The sequence below is a fragment of the Leopardus geoffroyi genome, chromosome C3, assembly GCF_018350155.1.
Source record: "Leopardus geoffroyi isolate Oge1 chromosome C3, O.geoffroyi_Oge1_pat1.0, whole genome shotgun sequence".
In the NCBI taxonomy this organism is placed as follows: domain Eukaryota; kingdom Metazoa; phylum Chordata; class Mammalia; order Carnivora; family Felidae; genus Leopardus; species Leopardus geoffroyi.
Window position 1 is genome coordinate 1,173,547 of NC_059338.1, and position 24,395 is coordinate 1,197,941.

Below are 24,395 nucleotides of genomic sequence, written 5' to 3' on the forward strand. Positions count from 1 at the left end.
TCGTGTCTGCCTTCCGGTCCTTTATTTGGGAGTTAGGTAGGAGGCATCAGGAGGGGAGGGAGGTGAGAGACGGAGGGGCTGGGGTTCTGAAGCCGGAGAAGGGCCGCTCTGGGCGCCCTCGGGCTGAGGGGGTGTGGGAATCCTCTCCGGTGGGGCCCCTGCATCTGTGTCCTCTGTCCTCTGAGTCCTCTGCGGGGGCCCCTTCTCCTCGTCCAGGTCACTAGCGAGGAGAGCGGGGGAGCAGCTTGGTCACCAGTGCTGTTTCCACAGGTGCGGCCCCGCCCTGTGGTTCGGTATTTACTCCTGCTGCTCCTCCAGACGCCGGCAGGCAGGTCCCCGTTTTAGGCTGGCGCTCACGGGCCAGTGGGCAGTCCCTTGCCAAGGTCGCATGGCCAGTTAGGGCAGAACCGGTAGTGACCTCGGCACTGTACCCACCCACTCGTGGCTTCCCCGTTCCCACGGCCCAGCTCTTAACTGCAGTGAGCCCCTCGGGAGCCTCTGAAACCAAAGCTTCACCCCCCCCACCCCAGCTCCTCACTGCTCCCCCTGCCCCATTTGTGCCAGCCTGTGCCCACCGCACCCTTTCCTTACGCAGCCCTCCCGGGTGGAGGAGACTGCCTGTCTTTCCCAAACCCTGCTGGCACCCGGCCGCTGCACCCCGGCCTCTGGTGGCACCTGCTCTCCCCCCCCTTCCCCCCCCCCCCCCCGCCACCGGCAGGGGCTGCCACTGTCTCCCCAGTCACCTGCCCCACCCCACCCAGGCTGCCTGTACTGGCTTCTAGCTGCTTGTGTGGCCCCCAGCCTCCTCGCTGGGGACTCACCCACCTCTCTGGCATTTCAGTCCTTGACCTCTGACCTCCACGGCCATAAAGACCTTTGCCTCTGCCTCCACTGGGACACCCCCGAACTTTGGCTGCCCTCTGGATTCATCCCAGAATTCCTCCCTGGCCATGACCCATTCTCTGTGTCCCTCCCGGCCACTAACCCTGCTCCTTAACACCTGACGGGCACATAGACCCCGGACGTCCCCCTGGCATCAGCCCCTTCTCTGCCCCAAGGCCGGTGGTAGCACTCTTACTGAAGACACCCCAGCTCTCTCCTCGTCTTGTCCTCTTCCCCACCCAGAAAGAGCTTCAACCCTGTTCAAATCCCGTCCGTGGGACCACTTTTCCCAGAGGAAACCACATAACCGAGCATACTGGAGTCCGTCATTATAGGCTGTGGTTTTCAGCATCATCTGGGCCTTTTAGGCTACCTGGAAATCCCTTACCCTCCCAGCCAGCCTCTGCACACTCCCAAGGCAGGTGTTTTGACCTCTGGTACCCGCTCCTTGGAACCTTTATTCTGCTCCCAGCCCCTTACATGCTGTCTCAGCAGGGCTCCCTTACATCTGACCGCCCCCCCCACCTTCCCGCCTTCCCGCCAGCCAGCCCTGCTCAGAGGAACACGCCCGTCCCCTCCTGCCACAGGTGCACTGCCGCCCTGACCGAGGCCACCCGGTCCACCTGGCCTACACCCCACTTCTCCGGTGCCCCCTCTTTCTCCTCCTAAAGGCCCAGCCCCCCCATCCTCGGGGAAAGAAAATCTTCAGCGTTGGCCCCGCAAGCCCTACCCCTGCTGTGTGAAGACTGCCCCCCTCTTCGGCATCCGGCTTCCCTTTTTTAACTAGAGCAGTTATATTTAAAATTATCAAGCTTCTCGCAATTGTGATACAGAGCCACGTACCCTTTGTTTCAGAGTCTCGTCTACCTATCACCCTTCAGCTCATTATGGTCTGGCTTTCCCGGGACCACAGAAAATGTTCCCACAAGCGGCCACGGCGGTGACCTGTCAGCCACCAGATCCACTGGCCAGGCTTCGGTCTCCTCCTCCTCCTCACCCGTCTCATGGAATTACTGTGCTTGGCCCTCTGTGTCCTCCAGCCTCTCCCCTGCTTGGTTTGTGTCTGAGCCCCTGAGCCCCTGCCCCGCCCTCACCCGCCTCTGCCGCAGCCGGAAAGTCAACCCTGGCGCCACAGGCCCAGAGCCCAGGCCTTTTCTCACTGGCCCCTGGGCGTCTCCAGCTGGCCTCCCTCCAGATACCCCAAAGTTCTCAAACCGAGCCATTCTTCCTCCCCCACAACCTGTTCGTCCGCCAGCACCGCCGGCCCCAAGCACAAACCCCTGCCACCCTCAGCACCTCCGTCCTGAGGCCGCACCAACTTCTCGCTGCCTTCTTAGCTTATTGTCTTAAAGGACAACTATGAACGTGTCCCTATCCGACCGAGGGACCTTCAGATGGTGAGGAAGGCGCTCAGCCAGCTCTCCACCCTTGACTTCCCAGCTCATCTCCCCGTGGCGGCCTCTGACTTCACCCGACAGACACACACAGCCCCGCTCCGGCCCTGCCTCCCTCCCCGAAACAGCTCACGTTCTCCAGGCTCACCCCGGCCTCCCCTGAAATGCTATCCTCCGCCAGTCAGCCTCGCAGACCCCCAGGGTGCCCCAGCCCACCTCTTTTTCACCTCTCCCCTGCAGCCTTCATTAATACGACCCCATCCCAAAGCCATCCTGCTGTCCTGCTGTCCGCCCTGCCCTGAGCCCCTCCTGAGCTGGGGCCCCTCGGGGCTGCCCTCACGCATACGGTCGGTCGGTCGATGTCACTCCCCCAGTTTGGTGGACTCCTCCAGGGCACGCCGCTGCCACAGAACGGGCACGGGGCACACCTCCTTCCCTCCCTGCCCTCTCCCCTCACCTCTGCCTCCAGCTCCAGCACAGGGCCGGCACCGGAGAAGCCCTTGCAGATGTGACAGGACAGGCCCAGGCCTCCCAGGCCCCAGGCCCGGCTCGCCCCTCACCTGACCTCAGGGCTGGACCCCGAAGAGAGGGTACTGCCCAGCGTTTCCTGCAGCTGTTGCCTCAGTAACCACTCCTGCTCGGGGTCCTGTCTCCGGGCTGCGGCCAGCCATCGCCGGGGGCCCTCCTCGTCACTGGAGTCCCTGGAGAAGCCTCCCGTCACGGCCCACAGAGGTTCCGGGGGAGGGTGGTGCCCCCCCCCCCACAACCCCACAGACTCCGGCCGCCCCGTCTCGCTGGAGACTCACAGCTCGGGGTCCAGGTCCCCCTGGTGGGACAGGGGAGATGCACACACGGAGCAGGCGTTGTCCAGGAGACGAAAGCAGGTGGAGCAGAAGAGACCTGGGAAAGGGGGGGAGGGAAGGGGGTGACTGGGAGCCCCTCCCCCCACCCCGAGCCCCCAGCCTCCAGCCTGGGGGGAGGGGGGAGGGTCCGTGGCATGGTGCCTGTGTGCGTGTGGGGGGAATGGCTACAGTGCCACTCTGGCATAAATTCCATAAATTCCGTTACCACCAGGAGAGTCAAGGCAGGAGAGACAGCGGGCTCCCCGTGGTTTTCCGTCCACGAGAACACGCGTGGTAATGACGGGGGGGGGGGGGGGGGGGGGGGCGGCTCGAGAGGGCAGTTCCAGGAAGGGTCCACGAGGGAAGGACCACAGGGGTTGTCACTCGTCCCACGGCCGTGGTGAGCCCCAGCAGGGAGACGCTTGCACCCCAGGACTCTTACCCGGGCAGCCAGGGGTAGCGCAGGACACAAAGGTCCCTGTGTCCTCCTGGTCGTAGCCCTGCCCACAGCCCAGGCAGTAACCCTGCTCCTGCCAGAAGTGGGCGACCACCGGAGCCAGACAGGAGCATCTGCGGGGGGTCCCAGACACGGAGCGGGTGGCCCCACAGCCACTGCCCCCCTCCGAGGGTAGGCCTGCCCACAGCCTGACCTCCATCCCTCTGACCGTAGCCACGGCCTCTGTGTCCCGCCCTCCTCCTCCCTTCAGGCCACCCCGCCCAGAATTCTCAGCCCGAATTCTCGTCTCTGCACGGATGGCGCGGAACGGGCACCCTCTTCAACCAAACCTCTGGACGCCCGGGAAAGATTGTGATCCGTTCTGACCTCTGGCTCTTTTCCTGTCCCCTCTTGCCCCGCCCCTGGAAGGAAGGACAGTGGGCTCACCGCCTGGCCAGCATCCGCAGGACACTCGTGTGGCCCACGTCGGCCGCCCGCCGCCTCACTGCTCGGTGCAAGGCAGCCGACAGACTGGTTCGGCGGCTCAGAAGTACGTTGTACAAGTAGGAGATCCTCTCCTGGTGGAGGGGAGACCGGGGTGGGAGCTCCCTGAGCCTGTTTCATGTGCCGGGAATGCCGTCTGCCCTCTGTCCAGCTCCTGTCCCTCTAGGTTTGGCCTCTTCCTTTGGGAGCCTCTGCACATCCCGGGAGCAGTTTCCTACTCTCTCCTCTGGGTTTTCATACCACTGATAAATTCACTCATTCCCTAATAAAACATTCTCTCTCTTTTTTTAAACATTTTCTTTCTTGGGGGCCGCCTGGGTGGCTCAGTCAGTTGGGCCACTGACTTCGGCTCCGGTCATGATCTCACAGCTCGTGGGTTCGAGCCCAGTGTCGGGCTCTGTGCTGACCTCTCGGAGCCTGGAGCCGGCTTCGGATTCCGTGTCTCCCTCTCTCTCTGCCCCTAACGCACTCTCGTTCTGTCTCTGTCTCTCTCAAAAATAAAAAAATAAATTAAAAAAATTAAAGAGAATTTTAAAAAATTTAAAAAAGATTTTCTTTGTTTTAATTTTAAAATGTTTTTTAAGGAGATTTTTTTTGAATTTTTTAAAGTTTTTATTTATTTATTTTGAGAGAGACAGAGTGCAGTCCGGGGAGGGGCAGAGAGAGGGGGAGAGAGAATCCCAAGCAGGCTCCGAGCTTCAGCACAGAGCCCGGTGTGGGGCTCAGATCCACAAACCACGAAACCACAACCTGAACTGAAATCACGAGTCTGACACTTAACCGACTGAGCCACCCAGGCGCCCCCATGGTTTTCATTTTTATTTTTGAGAGAGAGAGCGAGCGAGCACAAGCAGGGGAGGGGCAGAGACAGGGAGACAGGGGAATCCAAAGCAGGTTCAGTGCTGACAGTAGAGAGCCTGATGCAGGGCTCAAACTCCCGAACCGCGAGATCACGGGGCTCGAACTCACACCCCGAGTTCAAGAGTCGCAGGCTCCCGGACAGCCAGCCAGACACCCCTAAAAACACTTTTAAGTGTAACATCTTGTTCGCGGCCGGCCTGCCTGGAGACTGGGAGCTCCAGACTGCATCTCGGTGACCGTGGCGCAGCACGGTGACTGGCCTACGCTAGATGCCCAATAAATGGTTCGCAAATGAGTGAGCAGGTGGCCGGCGGCCATTCACGCCCCAACACGGCCCCTCCGCCCCCCCGTCGTTCACAAAACTTCGGAGACAAGCTCGGCCTCAGACAGCCCTGCCCAAGGACGCCCCGTCCCTCGGCCCCATCTGGGCCCAGAGGCCAACAGTCCAGGTGAGGCGCTGTGGGGGTTCAGCCGGAGGAGAGAGGGCTGGGGCTGCGGAAGGACTCGAAGCTCCCCCCGCCGAGACAGCGCGCACTTGGCGCGCGGGGTGGGGGCGGGGCGGCTGTGGGCCCCTCACCTGCTCCCGGGACGGGTAGTACCAGGCACATATGACCCGCCGCAGCCTGCTGACGTAGTTGCCACACAGCGTGACGAAGAAGCACAGGCCGTACATGATGCCTGGGGGCACGCAGTCCCGCTGAGCTGCTGTGCCTGGGCACAGGGTACCCCTCGTGCCCTGAATGCTGTCTGCTCCCCCTCCCCGCCCCGGGGGCACCCCCCCCCCCCCCGGGTGTGGCCGATACCGATGACGACGTAACCCGTGGCGTCAGGCTCGGAGGGGCGCAGGACGCAGCGCGGGGACAAGACGCTGATGTTGCTCTGCTGCAGGACGTCAAACGCTGACACCAGGTCACGATAGATCTTCCCGGCGTAGCCGGGACCCTCCACGGTTATGGACACTGCCACGGGGCCTGGCACAGAGGTGCCCTGTGAGGGCCCGCAGGCCCGTGTCCCTGCCCCCTCTCTCCCGTGCGGGAAAGGCCACGTGCGCTGGGGGGGGGGGGGGGGGGGACAGCAGACAGGTCTCCTGCCCCCAGCCAGGGGCCTCTGGCGGCGCTGGGCCTAACCTCAGCCCCGAGCACCGAGGAGGACTGGCTCCAGGGCCCCGAACTGCCCCGCTCCCCCACGTGAGACGGCCTGGATGGTCACCGAGTCCCTCCCCGGCCCCCACGACTCTCCACTCTCCAGAAGCGTTCGTTGCAAAGCGTTTGCTAAGTGCTGACTGTGGCAGCCACGGGGCTGAGTGCTCTATTGATCGTTTGGGGCTTTTTTGTTGTTTTTATTTTCTCCGTCGGACCTCTGGCAGACGCAGGATCAGATTAATTATATTCTGTGGTTTACGGCGTGCTCTCAGTCAGCGGCCCACCCGACCCCGACACACGTGGGGTCACGTACCCCCGAGGGGCTGCCGTGCCCTGGCTCCGCGAGGCCGAGCCACTGGCCTGAGGTCAGCACCTCGCGGAGGGCAGAGCTGGGACGGCGGAGCCCAGGCCAGTGTGAGTCCAGACCCGGTGTTGCTAACTACTCTGTTATGGTATAACCATGAACGGGACACAGGGGTCACCGGGCAGAGGACAGAGTTGGAAGAGGGGCGAAGCCAGGGGCTGATGAGTCACAGTGACTTGGGGACTTCGGGGCATCGTCCCCTGGGGCTGGGGGGGGGGGGACGGGAGGATGCCGGCCAGGGGGGCAGGGGGAGGCTCAGGCGCTCACTGCGGGCCACGATCTCCCCCTGCAGCTGGTGCCGAGCCAGGTCCAGCACCCAGAAGACGGCGAAGTCCAGGAACACCAGGAGGAGCACGAGGAGGAGGTACCGGGCCAGGTCGAAGACTGCCAGGATGTAGAACACCCGCTCCCACCGGGACAGGAAGACGGAACCTGGGTGGGAGGGCGGGCGGGAGGTGCCACCGCGTCCCCTCACCACGGGACTCCAGCCGCCCATCCCCTCACCCCCAGACTCCAGCCCCCTGTCCCGTCCCCTCACCCCCGGACTCCCAGCCCCCCGTCCCCTCAGCCCCGGACTCCAGCCCCCCGTCCCCTCAGCCCCTGACTCCCAGACCCCCGTCCCCTAAGTCCCGGACTCCCAGCCTCCCGTCCCCTCAGCCCCGGACTCCCAGCCCCCCGTCCCCTCACCCCCGGACTCCCAGCCCCCCGTCCCCTCAGCCCCGGACTCCAGCCCCCCGTCCCCTCAGCCCCGGACTCCAGCCCCCCGTCCCCTCACCCCTGAACTCCCAGCCCCCCGTCCCCTCAGTCCCGGACTCCCAGCCCCCCGTCCCCTCAGCCCCGGACTCCCAGCCCCCCATCCCCTCACCCCTGAACTCCCAGCCCCCTGTCGCCTTAGCCCCGGACTTCTAGCCCCCGTCCCCTCACCCCCGGACTCCCAGCCCCCCGTCCCCTCAGCCCCGGACTCCAGCCCCCGTCCCCTCACCCCTGAACTCCCAGCCCCCCGTCCCCTCAGTCCCGGACTCCCAGCCCCCCGTCCCCTCAGTCCCGGACTCCCAGCCCCCCGTCCCCTCAGCCCCGGACTCCCAGCCCCCCGTCCCCTCAGCCCCGGACTCCAGCCCTGGGGGGAGAGAGCTCCCTCCTGGGGAGGGCTCCTGCCCCCACCGAGCGGGCCCGTTGGTTGATCTGGAAGGTGTAGAAGCTGTGGGGACCCCTGGGCCAGGGCTGGAAGTGGCGGTGGGGGGTCGTGGTGGGGGGCTGTGACATAGCAGCTTAGCTTCCGGGCCTGGGCCCTTCCAAGTCTTCAGGAACCCCCCCTCCTGGGGGTCCCTGGCCCCTTCCTCCCAGGCAGCATCTCCATATTAGCACATTTGCACTTCCGGCCTCACCCCCAAAGCCTCCCTTCCCTCGGCTGGTGTCCACTCCCCACCCCTGCCCTCTGTCCGGACGTCAGGTTTGCTCCCGGAGGCACCGGCCCCCTCGTCACGCGTCTGCGTGCAGGGACCTTCCCCTTTCGGACGCAGTGCCGCGTGTGGGGGGCTTGGGGTCGGGCCGGCTCGGTGTCCCCGTCTGCAGATCCCGGGGCCCTCACCGGGCTGGATGTAGTGTCGGGCCTCGTGGGCGCTGAGCGGCAGCACCGTGGGCAGGCCCGCCCTGGAGCGGACGTCTTCCATGAGCAGAAATCGGCCGGTGATGTAGATGTTGTCGAAACCGAGCCAGTTCAGGTAACGGTACCGGTAACACAGGGCTCTGGGGGAGCGGCCGCGAGGCCCCTCAGCACCCCAGCCCGGACTCCGCTGGGCGCCGCCCTCCCGCCCCACACCGCGGCCCCCCGCCCCCGGCCCCCCTGAAGGCCGCCGGACGGGCCGAGCCCCGGCCGCCGCCGGAGCCCCCCAGCCCCTCACTGGAGGTACAGCAGCGCGAGCAGCAGGGGTGTGGTGTAGCCCATCAGGGCCAGGGCCTCTCGGACGCGGTGCAGCTTCCCGCCGACGGCTTCCTGCAGGTCCAGGGCCACCTGGGACAGGCTCCGGGAGGCGTTGAGATCCACAGAGAAGTGGTGGGTGGCCGTGACGTTGAACTCGAACTCCTGACGCACCCGGTTAATCAAGCGCCTCACAGCTGGGGCCGGCAGGGGCCGCAGGGCCGTGAGCCAGGAGTCGGGAGACCAGGGCCTGGTCGGGCCCCCGAGCCGCGACCCAGTGTGGACTGGGGAGGGGCCTCCGCAGTCCGTGCTGTCCCCCGTGGCAGCCTGACTCCAGGGCCGCCCGATGCCCTGGGGTGGGGGGTGGGGGGGGGGGCCCTGATCCTCTCCCGGGTCCTGCTCTGACGTCCAGCTTGGGGTGGCACACCTCCCTCTTGCTGGGCCTCCCTTTCCTGGGTAACTTCCTGGGGTCCTTTCCTTCCGGCCCCTGCGTTCTCATTCTGGGCCAGGAGCGGGCCCCAGCAAGGAGGGGCCTGCCCCAGGAGCACCCCCTGGGGCGGCCGGGGGCAGGGGGGACACTCACGGGGGCCGATGGTCTTGCGCAAGAAGGGCTGGATGTACTCGGGGATGATACAAAACACCTGGACCACTGAGACCCGGAGACTGAGTCGGGGGCGGGGGGGGGGGGGGACGCGCGGCCCCTCCCCCTCGGGGACCGACTGCGCACAGAGGCCTCTGGCTTCCCACCTTTCCTACTGACCTCCAGGCTGGTCCCCTCTGGCTCCTCCCGCCCCCCCCCCCCCCGGCGGCAAGCCTGGGCTCTCTCTCACCGCTGGCCAGTCCGCACAGCACAAGCTTGAAGGGCGTGAGCACGAAACACAGGTGATAGGCTCGCGGTACGGTCCTCATGCAGCTGTCCTTGGCGCCGTCGAAGACCCGCGCGCACTTCACGTAAGGGTTGCCCAGCTCGGCGTTGCACACGTCCCCGATGTGAAGGAGCCAGTACCACACGTTCCGCAGTGCCCTGGCTGGGGACGGCTGCGGGGCTGGCACGCGGCTGGCGGGAGCCGGGGGGGGGGAGGGGGGCGGCTGCAGCGTCCCCCCCAGGGGGCCGGGGGGGCTCCGGGACAGCCCCCGGAGCAGGAGACGCCTGTGGCCAGGGGCCCGGCTGTGCTGTACCCACTGGGGACTAGTCAGGGAGGGGCCCGAAAGGCCCCGGGCGGGGGCGGGGGTGAAGAGACAGGGTGCGTTTTGACCCCCGCCCCCCAAACAGACATGCGAATGTGCTGACCTATGTGCTTCACGCCGTCCATGATCGACCGAAAGAACTTGCGAACCCGGTCAGCCACCTCTTTGGCCTTCTGGGCGATGGCCTTGATCTTGTTCAGGGCACCTGGGAGGCAGGGGCAGGGGCACCGTGGGGCGGCCCTCACCACCGGCCCCCGGTAGGGAGTGGGCGGGAGGCGGGTCTGGGAATCCGGGTGGAGTCGCCCAGTGAGTGAGGTCAGGGGTCTAACTGGGCGCCCCGAAGTCAGGGCCCCAGCGGAGAGGAGCGGAGCCAGAGACGCAAGACGAGGGGCCGCGGGGGGCCTTACTGACGAGGGGCCGCTTGGCCCGCTCCAGCGCTTCGGCGGTCTGGTTCAGGGCCAGCTCTGCCCCGCAGGCCACGGCCTTGCTGGCCTGAGTGAAGTTGTGCAGGGTGTTGGCACAAGGCCCTTGAAGCACCAGCCCAAAGGCAGCCACCACCAACAGGGCCCGGCCCTGCTCTGGGGGAGACGGCTGCGTCAGAAGCAGGCGGCAGCCTCTGCAAGCCTCTCAAGGAAGCCTCCAGAATATTTCCCTCGAGCCTCCCCCTCCCCCAGGATCCCTCCCGCCCCTCCCCCTGGGGGCCTCGCTCACTGGAGAAGGCCTGGGGCAGCAGCAGGAGGACGGTGACCCGGACCTGGCGGGAGAAGCCCATGCCCAGGCCGAGGAAGGCGGCCAGAGTGAGGGTGCCCACGAGGCAGGCCCAGGGGCTGTGTTCTTCCACCAGCAGCTCCAGGAGCCCATAGGCCGTGGCCAAGGACAAGCCCAGGGCGAAACCCCCCACGCTGCGGACCACGGCCCGCGACATGCTCGGCTCCTCGGCCCCCACGGGGGCCATGGCCGCCAGGTCCAAACGCGTGCCTGTTTCCAGGAGACGCCCACAGGGTTCTGGGGCTCTTCCGGGCTCCCGGAATCCCTCCCCACATTCTAAGGTTCCGAGGCTTGTACCACACCTGTGCTGGAGGGCCTTACCCAGCTGCAGGGCTGGGGCGGGGGAGGGAGGTCTCGAATCTCCTGCCCCAAGTCTCAGAGCAGAGGGGCGAGAGACACAGAGCAGACAGGCTGTGGGTGCGGCAGAGGGGCCTGAGCGGAGGGGCCCGAGCGGAGGACACCTGTGGGACGAGGGCGGGTGCAGACTCATGGTCATCACACCTCTTCGGGACGGAGCCACAGGGCAGAGGAAGCTCCCCCACACCAGTGAGTCAGTCCCAGAGACCCTGCCCTTCCCCAGGGCCTCCCAGCCCCCAGGCATCCGTCCGGTGTCTCCCGCCCCCCCTTCCCCCACCGTGGGTCCCCCAGCGTCCACCCCTCTCACCCAGCGGCCCCCCCCCTCCAGCCATGCCCTCTCCTCTTCTCTCCCTCACCTCTGCCCTGCTTCCTCTGGCCCCCCCCCCCGCCTCCTCCAGGAGGCCCCAGGTTCCTGCAGGTCCCCCAGCCTCTCCCCCCGCAGGCCCCTAACCCTGATGAAGCGCGTCCCAGCCAGAAGAGTGGGCTCTTGGCCCTGCTGGGCTAACGTACTTGACCCCGCAGCCGTGCAGAGGCTCCTGAACTGGGGGCTGCCGGCCCCCTGTGGCCGATTCCTGCGGCGGCAGCCCGGAGAGTTTCCGGTCACTGCTTTCCTGCTGGGGGCAGGCACTGGAGGGCTCCTGGCCATGGGTGAGTGTGGGGCCCCCCGGGGCAGGGGTGGGACCCATCCTCTGACCTTCGACTTGACCCGTGCACTCGTAGGTCTCTTTCAGCTCCTGGTGAACCCCATGAACATCTATGAGGATCAGAAGGTGGTGACATTGTACAGCCTGGTGGGTTAGTGCTGGCTGAGGACAGGGAGGCTTTGGAGGCTGGGGGGACAGGCCTGGAGAGTCCTAGGAGGGAGTCCCGTCTTGTTTCTTCTGTCCCCAAGTGTCCCTGTGGCCCCAGCCCCCTCCCGGGCTTTGCAGGGAGATTCAGGGAGAAGAGGAGGACCCAGTCTTGTCGTCTAGGGGCCCTTCCCAACCGGAAAGGACTCCGTGTTACATGATGCAGTTCACACCCATCTCTTCTGAGCTCTCTGGCCTTGTTTCCTGCCCGTCCGTCCGTTCGTTCGTTCGTTCAGTCAGTCAGCACTCACTGAGTCCCCACGAAGCTTCAGCAGTGAACAAGGTCCGCGAGCCTCGGGTGGGGACAGTTAGGCAGTAAAGGAACACTGAGTAAGAGCATTTCTGATGGTGGCACGGGCGTGAAGAGAGGAAGCTGGGGGTTTGGGAGGAAAGCGGCTGGGGCGGCGCCGGCCCGAGTAGTCAGGGAAGGCTTCTCGGAGGCGACACTGCCGTGGGGGGGCTCATGTCGAGAGGTGCCAGGCTGCAGGAACAGAAAACCCACCTGCAAGTGCTTTAACCACAGAGAAAGTTGGTTATCTCAGGTAACAACAGGTTTCCAGGTCGAGTGGTGTTTGGAGTCTGGATAATTCAGCAGCTGGGTCAGCCCCCCAAGGACCCAGGCTCCTCTCGCCTGCTTTCTCCGCCATCTTTGTTTTTAATTCTATTGTTTATTTTTTAATTTACCTCCAAGTTAGTTAGCGTATGGTGCTACAGTGATTTTAGGAGTAGATTCCCTAGTGCCCCTCCCCCATTTAGCCCAACCCCCCGCCCCCAAGCCCGCCCGTAACCCTCAGTTTGTTCTCCGTATTTAGGAGTCTCTTCTGTTTTGTCCCCCTCCCTGTTTTTATATTCTTTTTGTTTCCCTTCCCTTATGTTCCTCTGTTTTGGCTCTTACAGTCCTCATATGAGTGAAGTCCTATGATTTTTGTCTTTCTCTGACTAATTTCACTTAGCATCATACCCTCCAGTTCCATCCACGTAGTTGCAAATAGCAAGATTTCATTCTTTTTGATGGCCGAGTGATACTCCATTGTGTATATAGACCACATCTCCTTTATCCACTCATCCATCGAGGGACATTTGGGCTCTTCCCGTCCTTTGGCTGTTGTCGACAGCGCTGCTGTAAACGTGGGGGTGCGTGTGTCCCTTCGAAACAGCCCACCTGTATCCCGTGGAGACACGCCTAGCAGGGCAATTGCCGGGTCGTAGGGTAGTTCTATTTTTAGTTTGTTTTTTGAGGAACCTCCATCCTGTTTTCCAGAGTGGCTGCACCAGCTTGCATTCCCACCAACAATGCAAAAGACATCCTCTTTCTCCGCATCCTCACCAACATCTGTTGTTGCCTGAGTTGTTCAAGTTAGCCATCCTGACAGGGGTGAGGTGGCATCTCAGTGTGGTTTTGATCTGTATTTCCCAGACGATGAGTGATGTTGAGCATTTTTGCATGTGTCTCCGCCATCTTGGGCCTGGTGACCATTCCGCCTCGGGTTGTGAATTGGCCGCGGCAAACCCAGGCATCTCGTCTTTATACGACAATGTCACGAGACCAGAACGTTCCTTCTTCATGTCTCCCGTAAGGAGGAGGAAGACATTCCTGGACCCCCAGCCGGCCTCCCCGCACGGTTCTCTGACCAGAGCCACCTGACCTGTGTGGGGCCAGAGGGAGCGGCTCCTTCTCTGACCACAGCCCCCACTGATGGCCTTTCCCAAGGACCCTTGCTTGCTGCTTGTTCTCGTTTACAAGACCTGCTCACATCATCGTGACTGTTTCTAGGGTTCGGAAGGTCCGAGCCAGTCTACACCAAAGGTCCCCTTGCTGCATTCTCCAGCCTCTTCCCCACTTGCACCCCTGTCCTGCCCCCTGCCCCCCTCACCCCTTGTCCCCAACCCCCAGTCCCCTGCCCCCAAACCCCTGTCCCCAGCCTCCTGTCCCCTGCCCCATGTCCCGTGCCCCCTGTCCCCCTTGCCCCCGACCCCCTGCCCCCATCCCCATGCCCCCCACCTCCCGCCCCCCGTCCCCTGCCCCCTCACCTCCCGCCCCCAACCGCCAGTCCCCTGCCCCATGTCCCGTGTACCCTGTCCCCCCCACCTCTCCGCCCCCTGCCCCTTGCCCCCTCACCCCGTCTCCCACCCCAACCCCCAGCTCCCTGTCCTCAATCCCCAGTCCCCTGTTCCCTGTCTCCTTCACCTCCCTGCCCCCAACCTCCAGTCCCCTCCCCCCTCCCTCCCCAACCCCTTCCCCAGCCCTCCCCCCACCCCCTGCGGGATGGGGGTCCCACGGAGGAGGGGGGGCTTGCCTTGTATTTGTTTGCCCACCTCCTTCCTCTTCTGCCTCTTCTGATGTCAGAAGGGATTTGAGGGAAAGGGCCTCAAGCCCGCCGTCCTCAGGGCTGTGCGGGGCCCTCTGCCCTGGCTGGCAGGATGTCCCACTTCAGGGGCCTTTCAGGGCATCTCTGGAGGCTCCGTGTGGACCTGGGAGGTCCCGTGTTCCTGCTCAGAGCAGTTCCGTTTGGCCGACGCCTGCAGCTCCTGCCCCCCGGCCTCTTCTGTGTGGGTCCCTTGGGTCTCTCTGCCCCCGAAAATGCCCCCTTGTCCCAGAGAAAATGCACACGTCCTTGCCCTGCCTCGATGACAAGCAAGCGTGGCTCCCAAGTCGTGGTCCCCCACGTCCCCCGGAGGGAGGCCTGCCGGCACTGTGGTCACCTCTCCTCCCCCTCTGTGCTCCAGGTGCTGGGGTTCAGCGGAGGCCGCCTCCCTCTGCCCCATCTCGGCAGGGGCCCCGTGGGGTCTCTCACTTGGCACAGAGGGAGCGCCTCTCCCCTCCCCTTCCAGAAAGTTCTGCTTCCCGGTCTTGTCTTTGTATATTCTGGTTGGTAGAGGGCCAGAGACCAGTTTTTCCCTTGTGGACGCCCAGGGAGGACACCCGCAGCCCCGTGGGGCTCTCTTCGGAATGTAGGGCAGCGACTGGTCAACAACCACCCTCAGTTTGAGTCTTTGTCCAGAGGCCAAGGCCACAGAACAAACCCCTTCCCGTGTCCTGTTGTACCACGACGGGGCTACACAGATGCACATTCACCCCCGGGGGCTGTTGCCCTTGAACCGAACTCAGGTTGCGTGAGAAGGAACGTGGCAAGGGGCGCGACTCGCTGCTCGGGGCACGCCTGTGCGACTGGGGGAGCCGGCCTGCTGGGGAAGGGGGAGCAGGGCCCTGGCGGGGTGGGGGGGGGGGCGGGTTCCATGGCTCAGAGGCGGTGCTGCCTGGCAGATTCTGGGACCAGCAACAGGCCTGTGTGGGTCAGTGAAGTGGGTGAAGGTCCGAAGCTAGGGGGGGCCAGGTCAGAGGGTCCACAGGCCACGTTACGGGCGCTTGGGTCGGATCCCAAGCATGGGAGAAAGCCAGCGGGTGGTTCGAGGCAGAGAAGGAACACGATCAGGTTTGTGTTGACAAGGTCACTCTGGCTGCCTCGTGAGCACGGGAGGACAGGCTAGTGAGAGAGGGGGACGTCGGGACCGGTTGGCCCCAGCCAGAGGCAAGGGGGTCCCTACGAGGGCGGGGGACACAGGGGGAAGTGTAGGGACTTAGGATTCGCTTTGGCGTCAGGGGCAAACGCTATTTCACAGGAAGCTCCCAGGTCCCCGACCAGCTCACGCTGTTCCTTTGGCCTGGAATGCCGTCCTGCCCCCTAACGACAACTTACTCACCTTCAGCCCCAGCTGACACATCATCGGCTCTGCCCGGCCCTCCCAGCCCCACCCTCCTCCCCACAGAAACCCCACTCCCTCAGCTCCCGCGACGCCTCCCGTGCACTGAGCGCCCGAGGGTGGTCGTCTGTCCACCCGGCCGTCTGTCTCCCTGCATGACGAGCTCCGAGGAGCTCACTGTCTCCTTGCAGAGACCATAGGGAGACACTCGGAAGCGCGAACACAGACCGGCAGGGCCGTGACTCAGGGCTAAAATTAGGGGCGGAGGTGGTGAGTGCGGTAGGGCTCAGGGCACGGGGAGTCCTGGGGTGGCTGTGAAGACCGGGGACTGTTGCCAGAATTGTTCTCTTGCTTTCCCCGCTCCCTCAGCACGTAGGGCCTGTGGGAGTCCAGCCTGGAAATGACAAGTGCTCGCCCCCTTCCCAAACACAAACACACCCTCCTGCCCACAGTCAGTCAGTTGACCATGGCTTCTCAACCTCCCGCGTCTCTCCAAGCCCTTCCAGAGCCCGCCGCAGCTGAGCCCTGTACAAGGCTGTTGAATGAATGAGTGAATGAATGAATGAGTGGCCTCGAAGGCCTATTAGAGTCCGTGTAAATGGGGGCAAAGGCAGTACGGTGATGGTTCTAGAAAGAAGCTGGGGGAGGGGGCGGTGCTCCGGTAAGCCTGGTGGTGGGCCAGGGTTCACCCTGCCTCACCACCTGCCGCTCTCTCCTGACAGGCTTGGGGGCCGTGGGCTGGGGGACCTCCCCTCACATCCGCTGTGCCAGCCTCCTGCTGGTACCCAAGATGCTGGGCAAAGAGGGCAGGCTCTTTGTGCTGGGGTACGCCTTGGCTGCCATCTATGAGGGTGAGTGCGTGCCCCTGAGAGAGTCCCTCCACATCTCTAGGCCTCCTTAGTTTACACAGGGAAAAACAGTCCGGTCTTGATGAGATGACCTCTCACCGGCTTCTGGGCCCCATCACTGCACGGTTCCAGCAGGTGGCCCCCGTATGCCACGCAGGAGCTGAGGGGACCTTCTGAAAGGGGCCTAGCTGCACCCCCTGTGGCGTCTTCCCCCAGGACCCGCGGCCAATCTGCGGCACAACCTCAACGAGGTGGTGGCCTCGCTGGGCTGCACGGTGGAGCTGCAGATCAACAACACGAGAGCGGCCTGGCGCGTCTCCACCGCCCCACTGCGAGCGGTGTTCAAGGGCCTGCTGGTCAGCACCCTGCGCGGCAGGGCCTGGGCCCCTCTCCCCAGGGGGCTCCCACACCTGCACGGGGAGCTGTGACCCCCAGACTGTTTCCCAGCCGGGCACCCCTGGCAGTTTTTGCAGGACTGTCCTCAAACATGGCAGGATGTGCCCTGGGCACTCAACGCCAGGAAGGCCCCCGCCCCCAGTCATGGGACGTGCCCCCCCCATCTCCAAACACCTGGGTGGGCGGGGCTCTGAGCAGCTGAACCTGAATGTCAGGAAACCGGTGGCCTTGGCCTGGAGGAGTCAGGAGGCCTCGGGGCCCAGGGAACTGAGGACCGGACGCTGGGGTTGCAGGGGTTGGAGGGTTGAGGAGTTGGGGAGACCGGCTGACCGCGGGGACGCTGGGGACCGGGGACACTGAGATGGCAGAGTGGCCTGGGAGGTTAGTGTGAAGGGTGAAGTCCAAGGGCCTGGGGAGCCGGGAGGGGGCAGAGAGGAGGTGCCTGGTGGGACAGTGGAGCATAGGGTGAGGGGCTGTCTCAGGACTCCCCGAGGGCCCGAGGGCGGAGCCAGAACTTGGCAGGGGGGGGGGCAGGGGGGTCGGTGCGACCTCTCCTTCCTCACCCTCCAACCCCAGGGCAGCAAAGTTTCACTGAAAGCCGAGACGCAGAACCTCTCCAAGGCCTTCGAGGACCTGGATGCCCAGGTGAACAGCGAGATGGGCTACAGCCCCGAGGACGCCGAGAGCCCGGAGGGGACGGCCCGAGGCGTGGGGACCCACCGAGCCCCACCTTCCGGGCGCCGTCTCTCCACACAGAAGATGTACGAGCTGAAAACCAGGCTGCGCTGTTCCTGTGAGGGGCGCGGGGGTGCGGGCGGGGGGCCGGGGCCGGGGCCGGGGGACGAGGGGTGGGGGCCTCAGGCACCCTGGCCCCCTCCCACAGACGTGGTGGACCAGGCCATGCTCAGCTGCCGCCGCTGGTTCGACCGAAAGCACGAGCGGTGCATGGAGCGCGTCTGGGTCCCGCTGCTCAGCCACCTGCTCTGCCTGCCCATGAAGTTCAAGTTCTTCTGCAGTATCGCCAGGGGTCAGCCGGGGGTCAGCCAGGGGTCAGCCAGGGGTCAGCAGAGTAGCAAGGGGAGGGGGACACCAGCGCCCAGCCCGCCCCCCCCCCCACTGTGGCATTGCCAGGGGTCAGCACAGTGACAGGAGGGGGGTGCAGCCCGGCCCCCTCCCCTGACTGGCGGTGTGACCCGGCTTATATGCATAGGAGGCTCCGCGTTTCATGTCTTCATCTGAAAGGCAGGGGTAATAAGAGTACCTACCCCGCCAGGGGTTTCTGAGGGCTGGAGGGGCAACACTCGGGAGGCTAGTAACAGGGCTGACACAGGAATTTTCCCATAAATGTTGGCTGGCATTATTCATGGTTGGCATGGTTATAAACAGGTAAGAAAACCGGGGGAGAAAAGAGGCCTCGTCCGGGAAGGGGGCTCGAGGAGAGGGGGGAGGGGAAAGACTCGGTGCGGTGCCGAGACAGGCAGGCTGCAGGGAGGGGCCGCAGCGGGGAGGCGGGGGGAGCGCGGCCCCTGACCACGCTGTCCTGGCTGTCTGGCCGGCAGCGATGGAAGTTTGGTGCCGCAGTCGCATCCCAGTGGAGGGCAACTTCGGGCAGACCTATGATTCCCTCAACCAGTCTGTCCGCGACCTGGACGGGGAATTTTCAGCCACTATTGACCTCAAGGTAGGAGGCGGGGCCTGGGGGCTGGGGGTGGGGGGAGCTAGGGAGGAGGGAGAGGACACAGGGCCCGAGCCCTGACGAGGCCCAGGAGGGAGGGAGAGGACAAGGGGACAGGTGTCTGTGCTGGGACACCAGGTGCGAGAGGGGAGGGCGGCAGCTCCCAGCTGACGCAGGGGAGCAGGGCGGGGGGGGGGGGGGGGGGGGGGGGGGGGGGGGGTCGCGGGGGGGGGGGATGGCGAGCAGCAGGAGGGTCCTGGGAAGAGCTGCCCCCCCAGTGGGCGGCGGGGGGGGGGGGCGGGGACACGGCGGCTGCATCCGGCCTCGTGCGCCCCCACGCCCCCCAGGAAGAGAAGCAGGTGGCGGTGCTGGGCCTCAACACGAGCTGGGAGCACGTGAGCGCCGAGCTGCGGGACCTCGTCCGCCGCCAGGAGGCCCAGCTGGGGTGGACCCTGGGGCTGCTGCGTGTGCTGCTGTCCTGCACCTTCCTGCTCGTCCTGCACGCGTGAGCGGCGCGCCGGCTCGGGTGGGGCCCCCGCGGGCCCTCCGCGTCGCCTTTGGGTACAGTGGCAGCCGCTGATGACGCAGAGTCAGAGGAAACGCGGGCTTTTGGTCAGGGACACGTGGCCCGCGTTCCCACACCTTGAAAGGGAGGCGTCTTCATTTATCTGCCTCCTTCGGCCTTCATCCCAGCGCGGACTTTTTTACTTTTAGCTTTGACTTTTGATTTTTCTCTTGCCCTTCACATTCCCCTTGGCTCCGACTTTGTCCATTTTTATCGTCCAACTCTGCTTTCATTTTCTCCCGCCTGCCGCGTTGGCAGCGACTTTCCCAACATTTGGACCAAAGTCCTCAACCCCGCCCAGCCTGGCGTCCAGCTGGGCCGTCCTGGGCCTCACTCTGTTTCCCTGGCGACCTCTGGACCCTCTGCCTCCTATCACCGCCCCTGACATGCCCGAGACGGGCAGGGGCCGTCTGGGGCGGCCACAGGGGCTCCTGCTCCATTGTCCCCCCCGGCTGTGGGGCAGCTGAGGGGCAGGGGTCCTGAGTGAGCCGAGGGCCCTGTGGGGAGACAGAGATGAAGGAACCATCTTCCCGCCCTCAAGATGCTCACGGTCTAGGGGAGGCAAGAGAGGGAGGCACCCAAGAAGCATGGACCGTCCGAGGGCCGCACTCGGGACCGGCTTGGGGACCCGGTGGGAGCTGAGTGCGTGCCCCTGCCATAGCTGGTTCTCTTGGGCAAGGGCCCTGGCATCTGTGAGGTGCGGAGGGCAAGGCTGGGCTTGCGGCCTGGGCTGAAGTGGCCATGGCCGGAAGAGTCTGGAAAGCCCTGCGGGGCCGGAGGCTGGGAGGCCAAGGTGGGTCAGAGGTTAGGGAGCCTGGCGGGGGAGTGGGGCGTGGCAGGAAGCTGGCCCGAGACGGAGGCAGGAAGAGGCGAGGGGCACCGGGTCCCGCGCCGGCTTGGGGAGGGAAGGAAGGAGGCACAGAGAGTCCGCTTCCAGGCTTTCAACCCGGTGAGGTCACCGGCTAAGGGGCAGCGGGGAGCGGGCGGGGCAGGTTCAGGCGCGCCGGGCAGCGCTCGGTCTCTCCACAAGGGGGCGCTCGCGGGCTGGCCTTGCATTTCTCCTCTTTGTCCCTTAGAGGCAGGAACAGGGTTTCCACGGGTCCCGAACCACGAGCACTGGAACTCGGGATTCCCAGTGTGCAGGGCTTACGTCATGTAACTCCGTTTCAAACACGTCTCCAATAACTTTTTGTCCTTAATAAACTGAAACATTACGTGGGACTTGGGAGCATCCTCAGGGGAGAGGGAGCCTCGGGCACACGGAAAACACTGCCTTACTCAAGGGTGTGGTGGGGAGAAGGGAAATAGGTGGGAAGTGAGTTTTGCTTGAAGTGACCTCCAGGAGAGGTTCTGCCGAGATGAAAGCGGGAGTCCGTCACGATGGCGGGCGGTTCTGCAGCCTTGAGGGGCTTCACGCCCCGGTGCCTTTGCTCCCGCTGTTCCCACTGCTCGAGATCCACCCTGCCGGATCCGCAGCCGGGAAGCCTCCCTTCCCGGCCACGTACACGACCCCCCTTGTCTTCTCGCTTGTGTGCCTGCCCGCCTGGCCCTGGGCTGCAGGCTGCCGGGCGGCAGGGCCTGTCTCCGTCTAGGACAGAAGCGGCGCTCGGCGCGTGCGAGGTGCCCCGTTGAATGCGCGAGCGTCCGGGAAGCCCGTGGTTGGGGGTGGGTGAGGACGACATGGAACCGTCCCCGTGCCCAGGTCCTTCTCCTACGTGGACAGCTATAACGGGGACATCCGCTTTGACAACATCTACATCAGCACCTACTTTTGCCAGATCGACGAACGCAGGAAGAAGTTGGTGAGTGGGCGCAGCCCTGACCCAGGGTGCCCCGCCGTGCGCGCCGTGTGGCCTGGCGCTCCAGGGGGGCGGAGCGCAGAAGGGGGAGGGCCCTGGTGTCCGTCACCGTGTGCACGTTGTGTCCAGGGCAAGCGGACTTTGCTGCCGCTCCGCAGAGCCGAGGAGAAAACCGTCATCTTCCCCTGCAGTCCCTTCATGCAGGCCTCGGAGATGAGAAACGTGGTGAGGGTGGCGTGGGGCGGCCCGTGGACCTGACCGCGGGCGCTGGCCGCGTGGGGCGGAGGGCAGGGGCACCTGGGAGGGCTCCAGGCCTGCTGCTCCCGTCCTCGGGCAGGTGAGGGAGCTCGCAGAGACCCTGCCCGTCCTGCTGCTGCTGCTGGTGCTGTGCGGCCTGGACTGGGCTCTCTACTCCGTCTTCAACACCATCCGCCATCACTCCTTCCTGCAGTACACTTTCCGCAGTGAGCCCGCGCCCGGCCCCTGGGAAGTCCCCCGCCCCACCCCCGCAGCCACCCCACCTGACCTCGTCCAGTGTTGCCACCTCCTCCTGTGTCTCACCCCTCCCTGGCCATCTCAGGGTCAAATCTCAGCCCTGCAATCTGACGGAGGGGGCCTCAGCCCCCTTTACATCCGCCACAGGGAGGGGTTAGCGTTCAGTGAAGGGAGGAAAGTCCCGCGCTGCAGAGGATTTCTGTGCCTTGAACCCCACCCCCCCCCCCACATCCAGTCCCCATCCTGCCCCTCCCCTAAACCGCAACCCTTTCCTGACCCCCCCCCATGGCCTCAGGCAGCCATAAATTGGAGGTGAAAGTCGGGGGGGACTCCATGCTGGCCCGGCTTCTTCGGAAAACCATTGGAGCCCTGAACACGTCCTCAGAGACCACGGTGGACTCCAGCAACATGCGTGAGCCACGCAGGAGGCCGGCTCGGGGGCGAGGGCGGGGGCCCTGGGTCTCCCCAAGGCAGAGAGGTGGAGAGATGGGAGAGGCATGCTGGGGTTGCAGGGATGAGGGTGGGAAACGGCAGGGGAGGCTTGGAGAGCCTGGGGTCAGAGGAGCATAGACGCTAGGGCCTTGGGGACAGAGGGTCCCAGGGCCCCCAGCGAGCCCTGCCCACGATGGACACTTTCTCTCTGTCCGTGCCGTGCTGAGCAAATAGCCCCGTGACCCCGGTGGCTACGGTGTCCCAGGTGCAGCTTGCAGGGTGAGGGGCAGGCGGGAGGAGAGCAGGGCCACCAGAGACACGTCCCGGTGGGGTGACGGCCCGGCCCTGCCCCAGGCTGCCTGCCGCAGCCCGTGAGCCTGAACCCCAGGGCCTACGTGAGGGCCGCGCTCCCCGTGGGCCTGCTGCTGTGTCTGTGCCTCCTGCAAGCCTTCGGCTACCGGCTCCGGAGAGTCATCGCGGCCTTCTACTTCCCCAAGGTACGCCCGCCCCCACCTCACAGGCCTGCAGCCTGCCGACCGACCCCGCCATGAGGGGACGCGCTGTCACTACCCCTGACGACCCCCCCTCCCTGACCCCAGCGAGAGAAGAAGCGGGTCCTGTTCCTCTACAATGACCTGCTGAGGAAGAGGGCGGCCTTTACGAAGCTGAGGAGGGCTGCCATCGTGAGCCGGGCGCAGCGGCAGGGGGCCCCCGTAAGTCCAGGCTGCCCACCCCCCCACACCGCCGCCCCCTGTGGTTCTGAGGACCCCGGGAGGGGCTTCTCCCGCCGCTCCGTCCAGCCCCGGGGGGCCGGCCTGCGGAGCTCAGCAAGTTCCCACGAGATGCACGCCAGGGGCCCTGGACGTCCAGCTCCCCGGGGGTCAGGGCCGAGCCTGCCTCTGTCCCCCCGCGTTCAGGCCAGCCTGAGACACTCAGTGGGCCATCAGGAAGCAGGCAGAACAGAGAATCAGATTTGATACAGCCTGACTAGAAGAAAGCAAGGGGGCTTCCCCGGGATCAGGGGACCTGAGGCAAGCCACAGATGCTACTGCGAGGTCACAGACCAGAAGCTCGGGGCCTCTGCCGGAGGTGGGGAGGCAGGTGGGCGGGGGGTCAGGGAGGCATCACGAAGGGGCACGTGGTGGAAGGACAGAGCACACGGCCAGAAGCAGCAGGTTCCAGCCCACGCTTCCTCATCAAGCTGTGTGACCTTGGCCATGGTCCTCAAGGGACCTCAGAGGGTGGACAGATCTGCAAGGCCTGTGCAGAGATCAGTGGCAGTGAGGTGTGGGGTGCTGGTGCCAGAGGGCCTGGGTTTGAATCCTGGCTCCTTCATCACCATGGCAACGGGATCTGCGGCGTTTACTTAAAAGCTGTGCCTTGGTGTTTCCCTTCTGCAAGACGCAGTGAACCACTTCTCCATCTGGTTGTTGAAAGGGTTAGAGGAGCCTCGCTGTCACGGAGCAGGCGCCTAGCAACTCCCACGCACATGTTGTCGTCATGTGACCCTTCTTGGTACAGGACCCGTGTTGTTTAAAAAAAAAAAAAAAAAAAAAAAGGTAGCCATCCTGATTTCACCAGCCCTAACAGAGCTCTTGGAAGTGAGAGACCACATTTGCTGAAGTTTTCCTCTAGGGCCTGGGTCCCCCACCCCGTGACACATGGAGGCTAAATGAGCATCTGCTGAGACAGAGCGCACCGTGAATCCATGACCTGGTCTGGAAGTAAACTGGACTCTCACGGGCAGATAGAAGGGCATTCGTCCCAAGCTAGGGGAACAGAACGTGCAAAGTCTCAGAGCCCGAGGGGAATGTCAAGGGCCAGGGCTGGTCTGGGGGGCTGGCCAGAGGACGCAAAGTTCAAGTGGGGGTAAGTTAGAGCAGAGGCTGGAAAGGGACCGGAGTGTGGAAGGCTCTGAAGGCCAAGGCCAGGAGTTCTGCCGCTGACATGCAGTTTCTTGAGCAAAGACTGAGCTGATAAGGTGGCCTCTAGAGAATTCCTGGTAATAGTGCGGAGAGAGGGGGGGAGCCTTCTGAAGCAGGCTTGTAATCTGGAATCAGGGCAGCTGCGTGCAGCCAGGTCTGGCCGTTGACTATCTGTGCGCCTTTGGGAACTCGCATAACCCTTACCAGAGTCCCCTTTCTGGCCTGTAAAGCGGAGAACACAGGGGTAAGAGTCTTACGTGTCCGACTCACTTCTCAGCCCACCCCGCGAACAGATCAGGTGGTTCACAGGGAGGTACAGGTGATGGCTGTTGCTGCTCCCAGCTGGGGGAGTGGAAGCTGCACCCCCAGTCTCCATCACCGAGCGGGGGAGGGAAGCTCCCTAGGCCCGTTTGCATGGCGACCTTGCCCTCCAGGCCCCGCTCCCCGCACCCCTTCTCTCCCCCGGGCTCCCGGCAGCGCCACCACCTGGCCGACGTCCTGCACCGCCGCTGCCCGCTCCTGCGCCGCTGGCTGCGCCGGCGCTGCGTAGTGTGCCAGGCTCCCGAGACGCCCGAGGCCTACGTGTGCCCGACGCCGGACTGCGCGGCCGTGTACTGCCGCTCGTGCTGGGACGACATGCGGCGGCGGTGCCCGGCCTGCACCCCGCGAGAGGAACTCTCTTCCTCCGCCTACAGCGACAGCAACGACGACGCCACCTACGCCGAGTGACGGGGCGCCTGTCGCTGTCCCCCCTCCCCAACCCGCTCCTCCGCGGTTAATAAAAGCCCCTGCACTCCCGACGCCTGCGCTTCCCAGGGGTCTGAGCCGCCCACCGGATCCCCGCAGAACCGGGCCGCCGACGGGACGCGGGAAGGCAGCCAAGCTGCTGGGAAGGGGTCGGGCCCCGGACCGGGTGGAGGCGCGCCGCCCAAGCCGGTCGGACCGGGCCTCATTCGGCTCCCACCCCGCGCAGCAGCGGGAACGCGGCGGGGCCGAGCCGCGCGGGCCCCGCGGGAGTCGCGGGCGGGGGCGGGGCCCTCCGGGGGCGGAGCCG

General features: G+C 64.8%; 2 protein-coding genes across 14 annotated transcripts; one reads left to right on the forward strand and one right to left on the reverse strand.

Annotated features, from left to right (window-relative positions):
• Nucleotides 1-5: 5 nt before the first annotated feature.
• DCST2 (DC-STAMP domain containing 2) lies at nucleotides 6-10,597 on the reverse strand. 2 transcript variants are annotated; one of them, XM_045456095.1, is made up of 15 exons: nucleotides 10,243-10,597; nucleotides 9,939-10,109; nucleotides 9,635-9,736; nucleotides 9,174-9,371; nucleotides 8,927-8,992; nucleotides 8,327-8,540; nucleotides 8,014-8,171; nucleotides 6,693-6,857; nucleotides 5,723-5,890; nucleotides 5,497-5,597; nucleotides 4,002-4,132; nucleotides 3,561-3,688; nucleotides 3,083-3,176; nucleotides 2,837-2,977; nucleotides 6-220 (listed from the first exon to the last, which is right to left on the reverse strand). In XM_045456095.1, the coding sequence occupies exons 1-15, from the start codon at nucleotides 10,484-10,486 to the stop codon at nucleotides 22-24; spliced, it is 2,280 nt and encodes a 759-aa protein (XP_045312051.1). In that variant the 5' UTR covers nucleotides 10,487-10,597; the 3' UTR covers nucleotides 6-21. The 2 variants fall into 2 exon arrangements, with proteins under 2 accessions (XP_045312051.1, XP_045312052.1); XM_045456096.1 differs by lacking the exons at nucleotides 6-220; nucleotides 5,497-5,597 and having other exon boundaries at nucleotides 2,863-2,977.
• Nucleotides 10,527-24,141, forward strand: DCST1 (DC-STAMP domain containing 1). 12 transcript variants are annotated; one of them, XM_045456102.1, is made up of 16 exons: nucleotides 10,552-10,845; nucleotides 11,179-11,304; nucleotides 11,377-11,451; nucleotides 15,929-16,057; nucleotides 16,271-16,410; nucleotides 17,027-17,243; nucleotides 17,334-17,477; nucleotides 18,010-18,131; nucleotides 18,473-18,630; nucleotides 20,393-20,492; nucleotides 20,619-20,714; nucleotides 20,827-20,953; nucleotides 21,280-21,396; nucleotides 21,771-21,913; nucleotides 22,016-22,129; nucleotides 23,819-24,141. In XM_045456102.1, the coding sequence occupies exons 1-16, from the start codon at nucleotides 10,788-10,790 to the stop codon at nucleotides 24,068-24,070; spliced, it is 2,118 nt and encodes a 705-aa protein (XP_045312058.1). In that variant the 5' UTR covers nucleotides 10,552-10,787; the 3' UTR covers nucleotides 24,071-24,141. The 12 variants fall into 12 exon arrangements, 11 of the variants coding, with proteins under 11 accessions (XP_045312061.1, XP_045312064.1, XP_045312054.1 ...); XM_045456099.1 differs by having other exon boundaries at nucleotides 10,550-10,845; nucleotides 11,179-11,451; XM_045456101.1 differs by lacking the exon at nucleotides 23,819-24,141 and having other exon boundaries at nucleotides 10,551-10,845; nucleotides 22,016-22,950.
• The last annotated feature ends 254 nt before the right edge of the window (nucleotides 24,142-24,395 follow it).